This window comes from Mustela lutreola, chromosome 11 (assembly GCF_030435805.1).
Source record: "Mustela lutreola isolate mMusLut2 chromosome 11, mMusLut2.pri, whole genome shotgun sequence".
Lineage (NCBI taxonomy): Eukaryota > Metazoa > Chordata > Mammalia > Carnivora > Mustelidae > Mustela > Mustela lutreola.
The window spans coordinates 65,910,830-65,927,554 of NC_081300.1; the positions used below are offsets into that span (position 1 = coordinate 65,910,830).

At 44.7% G+C, this 16,725-nt stretch overlaps 2 protein-coding genes across 2 annotated transcripts in view; both read right to left on the bottom strand.

The window, feature by feature from the left end:
* Positions 1-4,769, bottom strand: part of LOC131811715 (immunoglobulin lambda-1 light chain-like) — a 204,189-nt gene extending 199,420 nt beyond the window's left edge. Inside the window, exons 1-2 of the mRNA XM_059140502.1 lie at positions 4,709-4,769; positions 4,266-4,561 (exon numbers count right to left, since the gene is read on the bottom strand). Of these exons, the coding sequence (XP_058996485.1) occupies positions 4,266-4,561; positions 4,709-4,754 (342 nt within the window). The 5' untranslated portion in view covers positions 4,755-4,769. The remainder of the gene's footprint in view (positions 1-4,265; positions 4,562-4,708) is intronic.
* The window catches only part of LOC131811716 (immunoglobulin lambda-1 light chain-like), a 209,112-nt gene that overhangs the window by 181,102 nt on the left and 11,285 nt on the right, over positions 1-16,725 (bottom strand). The window contains exon 3 of the mRNA XM_059140505.1: positions 4,266-4,286. Within this exon, the coding sequence (XP_058996488.1) occupies positions 4,266-4,286 (21 nt within the window). The remainder of the gene's footprint in view (positions 1-4,265; positions 4,287-16,725) is intronic.

Here is a 16,725-nt window from a genome sequence, read left to right on the forward strand (position 1 = left end):
CCAGGACCCCAACCTATACTGCATTGTCTCTGCTCTGTCTGGAACAATTATGACCCAGTGGGGACAATCCTATGAACAGCTGATCCAGAGAAAAACCATGGTTGGTTTAAGAGGTTCTTGTGTGATGTGCATCCAGCTCTGCTAGTTAACAATAGTAGTCCTGCAGTCCTCATCTCGGACACCCCTGCAGAATATGGAAAGTTTTTAAATAAGGCAACATTTGAGTAGAGTGCCTTTTTATTCACCTGGACAGAAAGAAGGACAGAGTGGCTTGTTTCTAACCTATGTCCTCTGACTCAGTTTGACTGGATGGTTAGAGAATTGGAAGAAACACAAAAAGGAAAGTGGTGAAAGATGTTTGAGGAAGAGACATAGGAGTAGACCCCACCCCCAAATGAACATAGAGCTATTTGTGTTCCATGAAAATGCCCACAAGAGTGTGTCCTCAGAGGGAAATGGTGTTCATCATCAGGTGGGTAATGTGACATTCAGCAGACAGTGGTGGGCCTTCTTGTCCATCCACTGTTGAACTTGTCCAGGGGCCCTATATTAAAGTGGCTACGCTGCACCTTGGTAGGTTATTAATAGGATAACCCTTAAGTTTGTTTACTCATAAGGCTGATATAGATATGGCCACTTCAGTGGGACCTATCTGCAAGATCGAGACCAACCTAGAGTTTCCAGAATGAGACCTTTCCCTGGGAAGTCAGCCAGGAGCCTCATGGAAGATGAATGACATTAGACCTCTTCCATCATGGAAGGGATTGCTCTGTCCTTAGTGGAATAGACATTTACTCTGGACAGGAACTTGCTTTCTTTTCCTGAAGTGTTTCTTCCCAAACTGTAACCCTTGGACTTACTAAATGCCTCATCCAGTGTAGCTTTTGTCCAAGGCTCACATTTCACATCAGAAAAAGGCTGCAGTGTGCTGATGCCCATGGAATTTTCTCGTTCTACCATGTCCCCCACCGTTTGAATCAACTGGCTTGAATGATGGACTTACGGCCTCTATTACATTTGTTTACTGTCCAGTCACATGCAGCATCTTATGAGACTGTGGCAAGATATGTCAGGAGATGATATTTGCACTAAATATGTGCCCTCTATTTGATGGTATTTCTCCCAATAGCCAGAATTCATGGGTCCAGGAATGAAGAGGTAGAATTGGGAATGTCCATATTCACTGATATTCGAGTGACCCACTATAAAATTTTCACTCCTTGTACCAAGACTGTATACTTTGCTGCCCTTGAGGTCTTAGTTCCAAATAAGAATTGCTTCACCCAGAAACAACACAATTCTTCTATTTAACGAAATGGTGAGACTTCCTGTTGTCACGTTGAGCTTGTCTTGTCTCCATGGACATCTCTTGCCCTTCCAGCCTGATCTTTCATCCCCAAAAACTACCCTAGGCAAGAAACCACGACAGCCTCATCCCGCCTGCTGCATAGGCACCCCTGATCCACATGGCACAGAGGCTGCCTGGAGGACTGTGTTGGGAGAGAGGCCTGGGAATCTCAGACCTGGAGCCCTGGACCAGACCTCTGTGCTTTATCCTTAGTCCTCCAGGGACTGAAGGAGAGTCTGACACAGATAGGAAAGGGGTTTGTGTCTCACAACCCTGTCTGGCTCTATCACTGTGAGCATTGCTGTTGTCCCACACCTGACAGTAATAATCAGCCTTGTCCTTGGCCCTGGTCCTGCTGGGGTTTAGGGTGGCCGTGTCTTCCTAGTTGGAGTCTTAGCATCAGGGAATCCCTGAGGGAGGCTTGTTATTGTCATATATGACCGGCCAGGGTCCTGTCCTGGCTTCTGCTGATACCACTGCACACAGAAGATTTCTATACTGTCTCTCTGATGTGTGATCATGGCCATCTGGACCAGGGTCAGTGAGCACAGGGCAGCTGGGTCAGCACCAGGGAGGCCGTTCAGGAGCCTGGCCAAGGGGCTGAGCTAGGTGGGCTCCTGTGGAGCTACAGACAACACCTGATTCAGGGAAAGGTGGTCCTGTGGCCTCACCATCTACCCTTCCTGCTTCATGTCCCCTCTGTGTCCCCCAACTGAACTCTGGTCCTATTCTCAGCATGTCATCAGAATGGAAAACTCTTTCATTCTGTCACTTGTTCATCACAGTACATGTGGGAATTTACTGTCACACAATCACCTGCCATTAGAGATTCATCATGACTTCTAGTTTGTTTCCACATGGGCTGGGTATCTGTATGACTCCCCTCATCCCACAGGAGTTCAGCAACTTACATCTCAACACTTTGATTCCTTTCATTTTTTTCTTCCACGTCTCACATAGATTTGTGTGAAGTGCCAGAAACCATCCCTGACTGAGGAACTCACTTTAAGCTCTGTGTGTCTGTGAGGGTCCCCCGGGTCATGACTGCACACAGTGTGATCTCTGGTGACTGGATAGTCAGTGGTTCCTCCTGGGAACTGGATTCTGTCACTGAATCAAGGAAAGCACAGGGACCAGAGATGTGGCCTGAGACCGTGGGAGTCACTTCACTCTGGAAACAGTCTCACAAGGAGACTACAGATTCTCCTTCCAGGAACCACTAGCTCCGAGCGCCCCACCTCTTGTTCAGGAGACGCTCAAGGCAGATGCAGCCCCAGGTCTGAGTCCGCCTGGAGGTGGCGCAGAAGAGGCAGAAGGTGAGGAGTCAGGGCGTCTCTGGATGTGCCCAGCACAGAAGAGTCAGTTCCCTGGGAACTTAGGTGGAGAATGAGGAGAGTGTAATTTTCTATGTGAGGTACTGCCGGTGTCAGGACTCCTGTCAGTGTCTAACAATGTGTATCTGACCCTCAGGATAAGGTCCCTGCAGCCTGAGGAGATAAGGATGGTTCATCCTGGCAGCCTCTGACCACCCCTGCTGATCCCCAGACTGGTGTGCCTCTAAGACTCCCTCTGGGCAGTCCCAGCCTTTGTCCTGCTCCTCCTGATGTAGCTCTGCTGCCCCCTGCTGGTGGAGAAGGACTCAGACCAGGAGCTTCCCTCCTGCATGTCTCCCCAGAGCACCTGTCACCTGAATAGGAGTGTGGACAAGGTTATTCAGGTCCCACGGGCAGCTGCCCCTACTGCCCTGCCTAGACCAGCACAGAAGGTCACATACACTGTGCAGGAGACAGCACAGGTGGGATTCCTTCCACTTGTCCATGGGTTGATATGCCCTAGCCTGTCCTACTGGTCGTTGCAACATGTTGGATGCAGGATGAAGTGTAGTGAGGTTTTTTTTTTTTTTTTTTAAAGATTTTATTTATTTATTTGACAGACAGAGATCACAAGTATAGAGGCAGGCAGAGAGAGAGAGAGAGAGGAGGAAGCAGGCTCCCCGCAGAGGGGAGAACCCGATTTGGGGCTCAATCCCAGGACCCTGGGATCATGACCTGAGCCAAATGCAGAGGCTTAACCCACTGAGCCCCCCCCCCCCCCCCAGGACCCCAAGTGTAGTGTATTTTGAAAGGGTCACAGTCCAGGAAACCTTTGCGAGATCCCATTGGCATCCCTTTCTCTCCATTTAAGAATCAAGTCTGATGCTGCCTGCATCACAGTGAGTGTCGCTGGGTCACAGTGCAACAGGTGATCTTTCTAGCACTAACCTTCACATGTGCACCTCTCTTTATTGGCCTATTTCTGTCATCTCTGCCACTGCTGTTTCTATTACAACCCATAGCACTAGCTGTTTGGGGGAGGATGGTTTGTAAATAAGCCTCTTAGGTGATTTGGATGAAACAGGGAAGTTGGGAATCTGACCAGGATGTGCAACTTCATGTCATACACATCACCCTTTTGCTAAGCCCCTTTCCTCATATTTCTGCAGAAGATGAACAAGAGACTCCCAGCCCAGCACCCACTCACTAAGACCCCACAATCTTTGTTTCATTCATAAGACTCTGTCAATATTTGTACATCAGTGAATTTGGAAACCAAGTGTTTCTAACATCAGTATAATTTTCTGCATTTCATATCACATAAAGTTGAGGTCCAAGGAGACTAGGTTCCCAGGAGATCAGAGGAAAGTGGGGGTGAGTACAGGATGGAGCCCAGGTGTGCTGGATTCAGATCCCGGGCTCCTTGCTGTAGAGTTTGTGCAGGACTGGGAGAAAGGAGACAGACTGGGGACCACAGATTTGGGGACCTCGAACAGACCTGTTCACTCCTCTGTGCACAGGCCTCCTGGGGCTGGAGGAGAAGGTGATGCAGTCAGGAAAGGGGTTTATGTTTCACTTCCCCATGTGCTTGTGTCACTGTGAACATTACCATAGCTGTCATAGGACTGACAGTAATAGTCAGCCTTGTCCTCGGCCTGTGCGCTGCTGATGGTGAGGGTGGCTGTGTTCCCTGACTTGGAGCCAGAGAATCGCTCTGGGATCCCAGAGGGCCGCTGACTATCCAAATAAATCACCTTCAGAAGGGCTTGCCTTGGCTTTTGTTGGTACCATTGTACATAACCATAGCCCAGTTCCTCTCCAGTGCAGGAGATTGTAGCTGTCTGTCCCAGGGCCACTGAAACAAAGGGTGGCTGAGTCACCTCACTGGAGACCACGGAGCCTGAAAAGACAGAAGAGGAGAAGTTGCAATGAGGTCGGGGCTCATCCCATCATCCCAACACTGAGGCTGTGCTGTGCCTGAGCTCAGGGTTTGTGGCAGGCTCAGCTCAGGTCCTGTGGGGCTGAGAGTGTGGACAGGGGAGAGCACCCATGCAGAGAGTGAGGACAAGGAGTGAAAGAGGGGTCCAGGCCATGGTGGATGTGCCCAGAGCTCTGTCTTCTGAAAACCACAGCTGGGCCAGCCTCCCTGGCCTCTCTTATTTCTTTCCAGGCCTTTTGTTCTGTGGTTGTTAGTAATTATGCAAATTTCCTCCTCTCTGGGACTCAAACTACTTGTGAGCTCAGACCAGGTGACTGAGGAGGAAGAAACGATCCCATGGCTTCCTCCAACAGCTCTCAGGTCAGGAAATGAACATTGGTCTCCAAATCTGGTATCATAGTCATATTCCTGTAGTTTAAACACAACCAGTGTCCCTACCCATTCTGCCTGAGGGATGTCCGGGGCTGGCCCAGGGCCTTCCAGAATCCTGGCCATGGGGCTGGCCTGGTCCCTCTGAGAAATGCAGAGAACACTTGATTCAGGGAGAGGTGGTCCTATGACCTCATTACCTCCTTCCCTGGTTTCTTGTTCCCTCTGCATCCCCCAGAGATTCTGTGGTCCCATCCTTGTCATGACAACAAAATAGGAAACTCTCTCATTTTGAGATTCTTTCATCATTTTGTAAGTAGGTGCTTACTTGTTAAACAACCATCTGCTATTGGAGATTCATTAGGATTTCTAGTCTATTTACACATGGTGCTGTTGTCTCTATGCAGCCCCCATCCCAGAGCAGACCAGCAATTGGTATAATCAACCATTTCATTCCTTTTAATTTTTTCGTTAATGTTTCATGCAAACCTGTGTAAAGGGCCTGAATCCATGAGAAACAACTTCAAGGTTTGTGATCTTGTGAGGATCCACAGAATCACATGCTCCCATATGCTGTGAGTTCGAAGGTCTGAACCATGGTCCCTGCAGCCATGAGAATAATGTTACTCTGGAGACAGTTTCAGAAGGAGGCTGCGGATGCTCCTTCCAGGGACCAGGGTCCTGAGTGCTCTGCCTCCTGCCCCCCGAGATGCTCTTGAACAAAGGAGCTGCAGCCCCAGGACTGACTTGGGGTGGAGGTGGGGAAGGAGAGACAGAGTGTGAGTCATCGGGTGTCTCTGGATGTGCCCAGCAGAAGGGAGTCAGTCCCTGGGGACACTGGTGGACAGAGAGGGGACCTGAATTTCCCAGGTGAGTTGCTTTCTGTGTCAAGACTCCCACCAGTCTCCTTGGTGATACTGTGTGTGTTTGACCTCAGAACATGGTCCTTGCAGCCTGAGGGGATAGGATGGATCATCCTGACAGTCTCTGAGGACTGAACCTTAGACAACCTGCTGACCTCCAGGCCTGGTGTCCCTGTGAGGCTCCCCCTGGGCAGCCCCAGCCTCTGACCTGGGGCTCCTGATGCAGCTCTGCTGCCCCCTGGTGGTGGAGGAGGAGTCAGACCAGGAGCTTCCATCCTGCAGGTGACCCCAGAGCACCTGCTGCCTGAGAAGGGGTGTGAACCAGGGTTTTAAGGCTTTCACAGGAAGTTGCCCTACCTGTACCCTGCCCAGCACAGAAGGTCACATACAAGGTGCAGGAGGCGGGTCTGGTGTGATTCCTGCACTGGTCACAGGGTTGAAATGCTCTGGCTTAGCCTGCAGTCTTGTGTCAGAAAGGAGAGTGCAGAGTACAGTGCAAGTGCATTTGAAAAGGGTCATTGTCCAGACAAACGTGTGTGATGACCCACAGCCATTAGATTTCTGTGTATTTGGGAATCAGGACTAATACTTCCTGAATCTCTATCCATGTAGCGGGGTCATCAGAACAACAGGTGATACCTCTGGTGCTAAATTCAGTTGAACAGGCAAACCTTTTATTTTATTGCTATTACTGCTGTTTTTACCTCTTTTCCCTTATTCCAGTCTGCATCTCCTGGAATTTGGTGTGGGAGGCTTTGTAAACTAGCCTAGTATCTGGTTTTGTGAAAATGGGATCCTGCTCATTCATACCTGGACCTAACTGCACATGAAGAAGGTCACAGTGTAGTGGAAAAGCTGAAGACTTTTCCTTGGATTACCCATTTTCAGACAGAAGACTCCAACACTGGGTTAACTCACTGAGACCTCACTGAGTCATTCTCATGAAAGAGACTCTTTAATGTTTTGTATCATTTAATATGAAAAAAGTATTTGTTACATATGTTGTGCTTCCCCATTTCACAATAGGTAAGGTGGGGACCAGTGTAACTAGCTTCCCAGGAAAACAGAGGAAAGTGGGTTGAGTCCAGGAGCGGAGACCAGGTGTGCTGGTCTCCTGGGCTTCTCGGGATAGAACTTTAGCAGGACTGGAGAGAGGAAGGGTGAGACCAGGCTGGGCAGCAGAGTTTCTGTCTTGAACTCACTGCCATCCCCATCCTGGCTGTTCTCTAAAGGAGCCCCTCAGCCTGCACGTGGGGAGAACCTTTGGGTTTGTGTCCGAGGTTAGAGCTGGAGAACCTGTGAGGGTGGAGGCTCTTTGGTGGTGCAGAGACCTGGCCTGGGTCCTGATGGCTCTGCCCTGCATTATTGTTTGGTTCTCTCTCTGTGTTCTCCTAGCAGGTGAGGGTGCCAGTGGTGTTCTGGCTATTCTACAATAGCACGGAGTCATCTGAGGTCCACAGTGACTGCAGGTTCAGGGGACTGTGGGGATCATTCTCAGGGGTTCCTCCTTTACCGCATCCCCTGGGCTGAATTCAGGGTCAGGGTCATGCTCAGAGTATTGTGAGGGCTGAGCCTGTGGGCAGGCCCAAGGGCAGCACCCAGGCTGAGAATAGTGTGGGGAGCAGGAGATGGTCCCCACTATACCACAGTGGGGACCCCAGAGTTCTGTCTCCTGAGCCCCAGTTGGACCCTGGCCACCTGAAGCCTCCCTCATGTCCTCACTTGTCCCCTTGAAGATATTCCTTCTCCCACTGCTGGAGAGAATCTCTGTGCTTCTGGGTGAGTTTCATGGATCTGGTTCACGTGGAGCTGTGCTCCCCTCTTGGCTGCAGAGGGAGTTCTTGCCACTGTGTGTTTGAACATCGTTAAGCCTGGGGAAGGAAGGGACATGTGGGGGACATTTCTAGTTCTGTTCTCATGAAAGGTGCACTCAGATTATTTCTTCCTTTCTCTCTGTGTAAAGTACATAACACAAAGTATTCATCCTAATTAATTTAAGGATTCAACTCATCTTCCCAGATTTTCTCTCTGTTCTCTGTGAATGTTTCAAGGCTCACATTATGGAGAAGAATTGGGTGGGGATTGTTCTCAAATGTTCCTAGATTTCAGAGTCATTTTCTTTACTGGAAGTTTCCCATCAGCAGCAGCCACTTGGGTGTTGCTGTGACATCAGTCTGACAATCCCTGTCTTTAATTGTCTTTAATAGAGCATTCATGAATGTGATTAGTACTGTCCTTTCAATATAGCATCTTGCCTTTATTTTCTTGTTGTCCCATGTGTTCTTTTTCCTCTTTTCATGTATCTTAATCAGATTAATGGAGCATTTGATATGATTCCATTTTATCTACTTCTTCTGCTTACAAGCTGTAAGTTCTTTCTGTCTTATGATCAGTAACTTGCCATAGTCCACATTCTGATGATGCTGCCACATTACATGGAACGTAAGCACCTGATAACATCCTTCTGTGTCTCACCTCTCAGCATATTCACTGTGATTTTCCTACATATTATTTTACTTTTGGCAGAAATTCCAGCATACATAGTTACTATATTTGTGTGGACAGTGACATATCCTTTTTTAAAACGTTTTATTGTGTTGTTAGTCATCATACAATACGTCATCAGCTTTTCATGCAGCATTCCATGATTTATTGTTTATGTATAACACCCAGTGCTCCATAGGATACGTGCCTCCCTTACTACTCACCACCCGGCTCACGCATCCCTCACCCCTCCCCTCCAAAACCCTCAGTTTGTTTCTCAGAGTCCACAGTCTCTTAAGGCTCATCTCCCCCTCCAATTTCCCCCACTTCACTTTTCCTTTCCTTCTCCTAATATCCTCCATGTTATTCCCTTAGCTCACAAGTATGTGAAACCATATGACAATTGACTTTTTCTGCTTGACTTATTTCACTCAGCATAATCCCCTCCAATCCCATCCATGTTGAAACAAAAGTTGGGTATTCATCCTTTCTGATGGCTGAGTAATATTCCATTGTACATATGGACTACATCTTCCTTACCCATTCATCTGTGAAGGGCATCTCGTCTCTTTCCACAGTTTGGTGACTGTGGCCATTGCTTCTATAAACATTGGGATACAGATGGCCCTTCTTTTCACTACATCTGTATCTTTGGGGTAAATACCCAGTAGTGCAATTGCAGGGTCATAGGGTAACTCTATTTTTAATTTCTTAAGGAATCTCCACACTGTTTTCCAAAGTGGCTGAACCAACTTGCATTCCCACCAACATTTAAGAGGGTTTCCTTTCTACACATCCTCCCCAAGATTTGTTGTTTCATATCTTGTTAATCTTTGCCATTCTAAACTGGTGTAAGGCAGTATCTCAATGTGGTTTTGATTTGAATTTCCCTGTTGGCTAATGATGATGAACATTTTTCCATATATCTGCTAATCATTTGTATGTCTTCATTGGAGAAGTGTCAGTTTCTGTTTTCTGCCCATTTTTTGACTTGATTATCTGTTTTTTGGGTGTTGAGTCTGAGGAGTTCTTTAGAGATCTTGAATATCATCCCTCTGTCTGTAATGCCATTTGAGAATATCTTCTCCCATTCTGTGAGTTGCCTCTTTGTTTTGTTGACTGTTTCCTTTGCTGAGCAGAAGCTTTTGATCTTGACGAAGTCCCAAAAGTTCATTTTTGCATTTGTTTTCCTTGACTTTGGAGATGTGTCATGAAAGAAATTGCTGTGGCTGATATCGAAGAGGATACTGCTTATGTTCTACTCTAGGATTTTTGTGGATTCCTGTCTCACGTCGTGGTCTTCCATCCATTTTGAGTTTATCTTTGGATATGGTGTAAGTGAATGGATGAATTTCATCCTTCTATACATAGCTTTCTAATTTTTCCAGCACCATTTATTGAAGTGACTGTCTTTTTTTAATTGGATATTTTGTCCTGCTTTGCAGTGATGAATCTTTTAAAGAGATTAGATAATAAAAAAGTCTAGTATTTGTCCCTTTAGTTAGCATTTCTGATTTTTACATTGATTTTGTAAAAAAGATTTTATTTCTTTGCTAGAGACAGAGTGAGAGCGAGAGAGAGGGAACACACAAGCAGAAGGAGCAGCAAGCAGAGGGAGAAGCAGGCTCCCTGGAGAGCAAGAAGTCTGATGCAGGACCAGATCCCAGGAGCTTGGGATCATGACCTGAGCTGAAGCAAGACCCTTAACCAACTGAGCCACCCAGGAGTCCCTTACACTGTTTTTGTAGATTCAGATTCTTCCTGGAATCACTTCCTGTGCCTGAGGGGAGTCCTTTAAAAAAATTTTTTTTTTTTTAGTTATTTGACAGAGAGAGAGAGAACACAGGCAGGGGGAGCAGGGGGGCAGGAGAGGGAGTAGCAGGCTCCCTGTTGAGCATGGTGTCAGACTTGGGGCTTGATCCCAGGACCTTGGGATCATGACTCTAGCCAAAGTCAGATGCTTAAGCAACTGAGCCACCCAGGCAGCATGAGGAATATTCATTTACTGCTTGTATTTTGGGTCAATTCATGAGCAATTGCGTCAGTTTTTGTGTATTTGTGTATTGTGGACATTTTTAAAATAATTTTTTATTTTTTATAAACATATATTTTTATCCCCAGGGGTACAGGCCTGTGAATCACCAGGTTTACACACTTCACTCACCGAAGCACATACCCTCCCCAATGTCCATAACCTCTCCCCCTTTCTCTCAACACCCCTCCCCCCCAGCAACCCTCAGTTTGTTTTGTGAGATTAAGAGTCACTTATGGTTTGTCTCCCTCCCAATCCCGTCTTGTTTCATTGATTCTTCTCCTACCCACTTAAGCCCCCATGTTGCATCACCACTTCCTCATATCAGGGAGATCATATGAAAGTTGTCTTTCTCCGCTTGACTTATTTCACTAAGCATGATACGCTCTAGTTCCATCCACGTTGTTGCAAATGGCAAGATTTCATTTCTTTTGATGGCTGCATAGTATTCCATGGTGTATATATACCACATCTTCTTGATCCATTCATCTGTTGATGGACATCTAGGTTCTTTCCATAGTTTGGCTATTGTGGACATTGCTGCTATAAACATTCGGGTGCACATGCCCCTTCAGATCACTACATTTATATCTATAGGGTAAATACCCAGTAGTGCAATTGCTGGGTCATAGGGCAGTTCTATTTTCAACATTTTGAGGAACCTCCATGCTGTTTTCCAGAGTGGCTAGACCAACTTCCATTCCCACCAACAGTGTAGGAGGGTTCCCCTTTTTCCGCATCCTCGCCAGCATCTGTCATTTCCTGACTTGTTGATTTTAGCCATTCTGACTGGTGTGAGGTGGTATCTCATTGTGGTTTTGATTTGTATTTCCCTGATGCCGAGTGATATGGAGCACTTTTTCATGTGTCTGTTCGCCATCTGGATGTCTTCTTTGCAGAAATGTCTGTTCATGTCCTCTGCCCATTTCTTGATTGGATTATTTGTTCTTTGGGTGTTGAGTTTGTTAAGTTCTTTATAGATTCTGGACACTAGTCCTTTATCTGATATGTCGTTTGCAAATATCTTCTCCCATTTTGTCAGTTGTCTTTTGGTTTTGTTAACTGTTTCCTTTGCTGTGCAAAAGCTTTTGATCTTGATGAAATCCCAATAGTTCATTTTTGCCCTTGCTTCCCTTGCCTTTGGTGATGTTCCTAGGAAGATGTTGCTGCAGCTGAGGTTGAAGAGTTTGCTGCCTGTGTTCTCCTCAAGGATTTTGATGGATTACTTTCTCACATTGAGGTCCTTCATCCATTGTGAGTCTATTTATGTGTGTGGTGTAAGGAAATCGTCCAATTTCATTTTTCTGCATGTGGCTGTCCAATTTTCCCAACACCATTTATTGAAGAGGCTGTATTTTTTCCATTGGACATTCTTTCCTGCTTTGTCGAAGATTAGTTGACCATAGAGTTGAGGGTCTATTTCTGGGCTCTCTATTCTGTTCCATTGATCTATGTGTCTGTTTTTGTGCCAGTACCATGCTGTCTTGATGATGACAGCTTTGTAATAGAGCTTGAAATCCGGAATTGTGATGCCACCAACGTTGGCTTTCTTTTTCAATATCCCTTTGGCTATTCGAGGTCTTTTCTGGTTCCATATAAATTTTAGAATTATTTGTTCCATTTCTTTGAAAAAGATGGATGGTACTTTGATAGGAATTGCATTAAATGTGTAGATTGCTTTAGGTAGCATAGACATTTTCACAATATTGATTCTTCCAATCCAGGAGCAAGGAACATTTTTCCATTTTTTTGTGTCTTCCTCATTTTCTTTCATGAGTACTTTATAGTTTTCTGAATATAGATTCTGTGCCTCTTTGGTTAGGTTTATTCCTAGGTATCTTATGGTTTTGGGTGCAATTGTAAATGGAATTGACTCCTTAATTTCTCTTTATTCTTGATGTTGGTGTAGAGAAATGCAACTGATTTCTGTGCATTGATTTTATATCCTGACACTTTACTGAATTCCTCTATAAGTTCTAGCAGTTTTGGAGTGGAGTCTTTTGGGTTTTCCACATATAGTATCATATCATCTGCGAAGAGTGATAATTTGACTTCTTCTTTGCTGATTTGGATGCCTTTAATTTCCTTTTGTTGTCTGATTGCTGAGGCTAGGACTTCTAGTACTATGTTGAATAGCAGTGGTGATAATGGACATCCCTGCCATGTTCCTGACCTTAGCGGAAAAGCTTTCAGTTTTTCTCCATTGAGAATGATATTTGCGGTGGGTTTTTCATAGATGGCTTTGATGATATTGAGGTATGTGCCCTCTATCCCTACACTTTGAAGAGTTTTGATCAGGAAGGGATGCTGTACTTTGTCAAATGCTTTTTCAGCATCTATTGAGAGTATCATATGGTTCTTGTTCTTTCTTTTATTGATGTGTTGTATCACATTGACTGATTTGCGGATGTTGAACCAACCTTTCAGCCCTGGAATAAATCCCACTTGGTCGGGGTGAATAATCCTTTTAATGTACTGTTGAATCCTATTGGCTAGTATTTTGTTGAGTATTTTCGCATCTGTGTTCATCAAGGATATTGGTCTATAGCTCTCTTTTTTGATGGGATCCTTGTCTTGGGATCCCTTGTTTTGGGATCAAGGTGATGCTGGCCTCATAAAATGAGTTTGGAAGTTTTCCTTCCATTTCTATTTTTTGGAACAGTTTTAGGAGAATAGGAATTAGTTCTTCTTTAAATGTTTGGTAGAATTCCCCCAGGAAGCCGTCTGGCCCTGGGCTTTTGTTTGTTTGGAGATTTTTAATGACTGTTTCAATCTCCTTACTGGCTATGGGTCTGTTCAGGCTTTCTATTTCTTCCTGGTTCAGTTGTGGTAGTTTATATGTTTCTAGGAATGCATCCATTTCTTCCAGATTGTCAAATTTATTGGCGTAGAGTTGCTCATAGTATGTTCTTATAATAGTTTGTATTTCGTTGGTGTTAGTTGTGATCTCTCTTCTTTCATTCATGATTTTATTTATTTGGGTCCTTTCTCTTTTCTTTTTGATAAATCGAGCCAGGGGTTTATCAATTTTATTAATTCTTTCAAAGAACCAGCTCCTAGTTTCGTTGATTTGTTCTATTGTCTTTTTGGTTTTTATTTCATTGATTTCTGCTCTGATCTTTATGATTTCTCTTCTCCTGCTGGGCTTAGGGTTTCTTTCTTGTTCTTTCTCCAGCTCCTTTAGGTGTAGGGTTAGGTTGTGTACCTGAGACCTTTCTTGTTTCTTGAGAAAGGCTTGAACCGCTATTTATTTTCCTCTCAGGATTGCCTTTGTTGGTTCCCACAGATTTTGAACCATTGTATTTTAATTATCATTTGTTTCCATGATTTTTTTCAATTCTTCTTTAATTTCCCGGTTGACCCATTCATTCTTGAGAAGGATGCTGTTTAGTCTCCATGTATTTGGGTTCTTTCCAAACTTCCTCTTGTGGTTTAGTTCTAGCTTCAGAGCATTGTGGTCTGAAAATATGCAGGGAATGATCCCAATCTTTTGATACCGGTTGAGTCTGATTTAGGACCGAGGATCTGATCTATTCTGGAGAATGTTCCATGTGCACTAGAGAAGAATGTGTATTCTGTTGCTTTGGGATGAAATGTTCTGAATATATCTGTGATGTCCATCTGGTCCAGTGTGTCGTTTAAGGCCTTTATATCCTTGCTGATCTTTTGCTTGGATGATCTGTCCATTTCAGTGAGGGGAGCGTTAAAGTCCCCTACTATTATTGTATTATTGTTGATGTGTTTCTTTGATTTTGTTATTAATTGGTTTATATAGTTGGCTGCTCCCATGCTGGGGGCATAGATATTTAAAATTGTTAGATCTTCTCTTTGGACAGACCCTTTGAATATGATATAGTATCCTTCCTCATCTCTTATTATAGTCTTTGGCTTAAAATCTAATTGTTCTGATATAAGGATTGCCACTCCTGCTTTCTTCTGATGTCCATTAGCATGGTAAATTCTTTTCCACCCCCTCACTTTAAATATGGAGGTGTCTTCGGGCTTAAAATGAGTTTCTTGGAGGCAACATATAGATGGGTTTTGTTTTTTTATCCATTCTGATACCCTGTGTCTTTTGATTGGGGCATTTAGCCCATTCACATTCAGGGTAACTATTGAGAGATATGAATTTAGTGCCATTGTATTACCTGGAAGGTGACTGTTACTGTATATTGTCTCGTTCCTTTTTGATCTACCACTTGTAGGCTCTCTCTTTGCTTAGAGGACCCTTTCAATATTTCCTGTAGAGCTGGTTTGGTGTTTGCAAATTCTTTCAGTTTTTGTTTGTCCTGGAAGCTTTTAATCTCTCCTTCCATTTTCAATGATAGCCTAGCTGGATATAGTATTCTTGGCTGCATGTTTTTCTCGTTTAGTGCTCTGAAAATATCATGCCAGCTCTTTCTGGCCTGCCAGGTCTCTGTTGATAAGTCAGCTGCCAATCTAATATTTTTACCATTGTATGTTACAGACTTCTTTTCCTGGGCTGCTTTCATTATTTTCACTTTGTCACTAAGGCTTGTAAATTTTACTATTAGGTGTCGGGTTGTGGGCCTATTCTTATTGATTTGAGGGGCATTCTCTGAACCTCCTGAATTTTGATTCTTGCTCCCTTTGCCATATTGGGGAAATTCTCCCCAATAATTCTCTCCAGTATACCTTCTGCTCCCCTCTCTCTTTCTTCTTCTTCTGGGATCCCAATTATTCTAATGTTGTTTTGTCTTATGGTGTCACTTATCTCTCGAATTCTCCCCTCGTGGTCCAGTAGCTGTTTGTCCCTCTTTTGCTCAGCTTCTTTATTCTCTGTCATTTGGTCTTCTATATCGCTAATTCTTTCTTCTGCCTCATTTATCCTAGCAGTGAGAGCCTCCATTTTTTATTGCACCTCATTAATAGCTTTTTTGATTTCAACTTGGTTAGATTTTAGTTCTTTTATTTCTCCAGAAAGGGCATTTATATCTCCCGAGATGGTTTCTCTAATATCTTCCATGCCTTTTTTGAGCCCGGTAGAACCTTGAGAATCATCATTCTGAACTCTAGATCTGACATATTACCAATGTCTGTATTGATTAGGTCCCTAGCCTTCAGTACTGCCTCTTGTTCTTTTTTTTGTGGTGAATTTTTCCGTCTTGTCATTTTGTCCAGATAAGAGTATATGAAGGAGTAAATAAAATACTAAAAGGGTGGCAACAACCCCAGGAAAATATGCTTTAACCAAATCAGAAGATATCCCAAAATGTGAGGGGGGAGAAAGGGGATAAAAGAGGTTCAGAAAGAAAGAAAGAATGAAAAAGAAAAAAAAAAAAGAATTAAAAAAGAGAATGAATAAAGAAAAGTATAAAAAAGAAAAATATATATATTAGATAAACTAGTTAAAAAACGTTAAAAAAGAAAAGGGTAAAAGTTAAAAAAATTTTATCAGAAGAAGAGAAAAAATGAAAAAGAAAAAAAAATTAAAATAACTACAAGACTAAAAAATCACAGGGTGAAAGCCATGAGTTCCGTGCTTTGCTTTCTCCTCCTCTGGAATTCTGCTGCTGTCCTTGGTATTGAAACTGCACTCCTTGGTAGGTGAATTTTGTCTTGGCTGAATTTCTTGTTGATCTTCTGGGGGAGGGGCCTGTTGTAGTGATTCTCAAGTGTCTTTGCCCCAGGCGGAATTGCACAGCCCTTACCAGGGGCCCGGCTGAGTAATCCGCTTGGGTTTGCTTTCAGGAGCTTTTGTTCCCTGAGCGCTTTCTGTAGAGTTCCGGAGGACGGGAATACAAATGGCGGCCTCCTGGTCTCCGGCCCGGAGGAGCCGAGAGCCCGGGGCCCCACTACTCAGTACGCACTCAGAGAACAGCGCCCAGTTACTCCTGTCTGCCTGACCTCCGGCCGCGCTCCGAGCTCATCGAGCCTGCGACCGGTTCAAGGTATCACCGATCTGTGAGTTTACTGTCGGCTCTGTCTCTGTAGCCGGCTTTCCTGTTCCAATACCCGCAAGCTCTGCGACACTCAGACACCCCTGATTCTTCTGTGACCCTGTGGGACCCGAGGCCACGCTGACCCCGCGTGGCCTCGCCCCGGTTTAGCCTCTGGAGCGATGTCCTTCAGCGGAACAGACTTTTAAAAGTCCTGGTTTTGTGCTCTGTTGCTCCGCTGCTGGCCGGGAGCTGGCTCCTCCCCCTGGGGTCTATCTTCCCGTCGCTTTGGATTCACTTCTCCGCCGGTCCTACCTTTCAGAAAGTGGTTGTTTTTCTGTTTCCACAATTTCTGTTCTTCTCTTTGATCTGCCCATGGATTTGCAGGTGTTTGCAATCTTTAGATAAGTTTTTTAGCTGATCTCCGGCTAGCTGAAGTAGTCTCAGCCTGCTACTTCTCCGCCATCTTGACTCTTC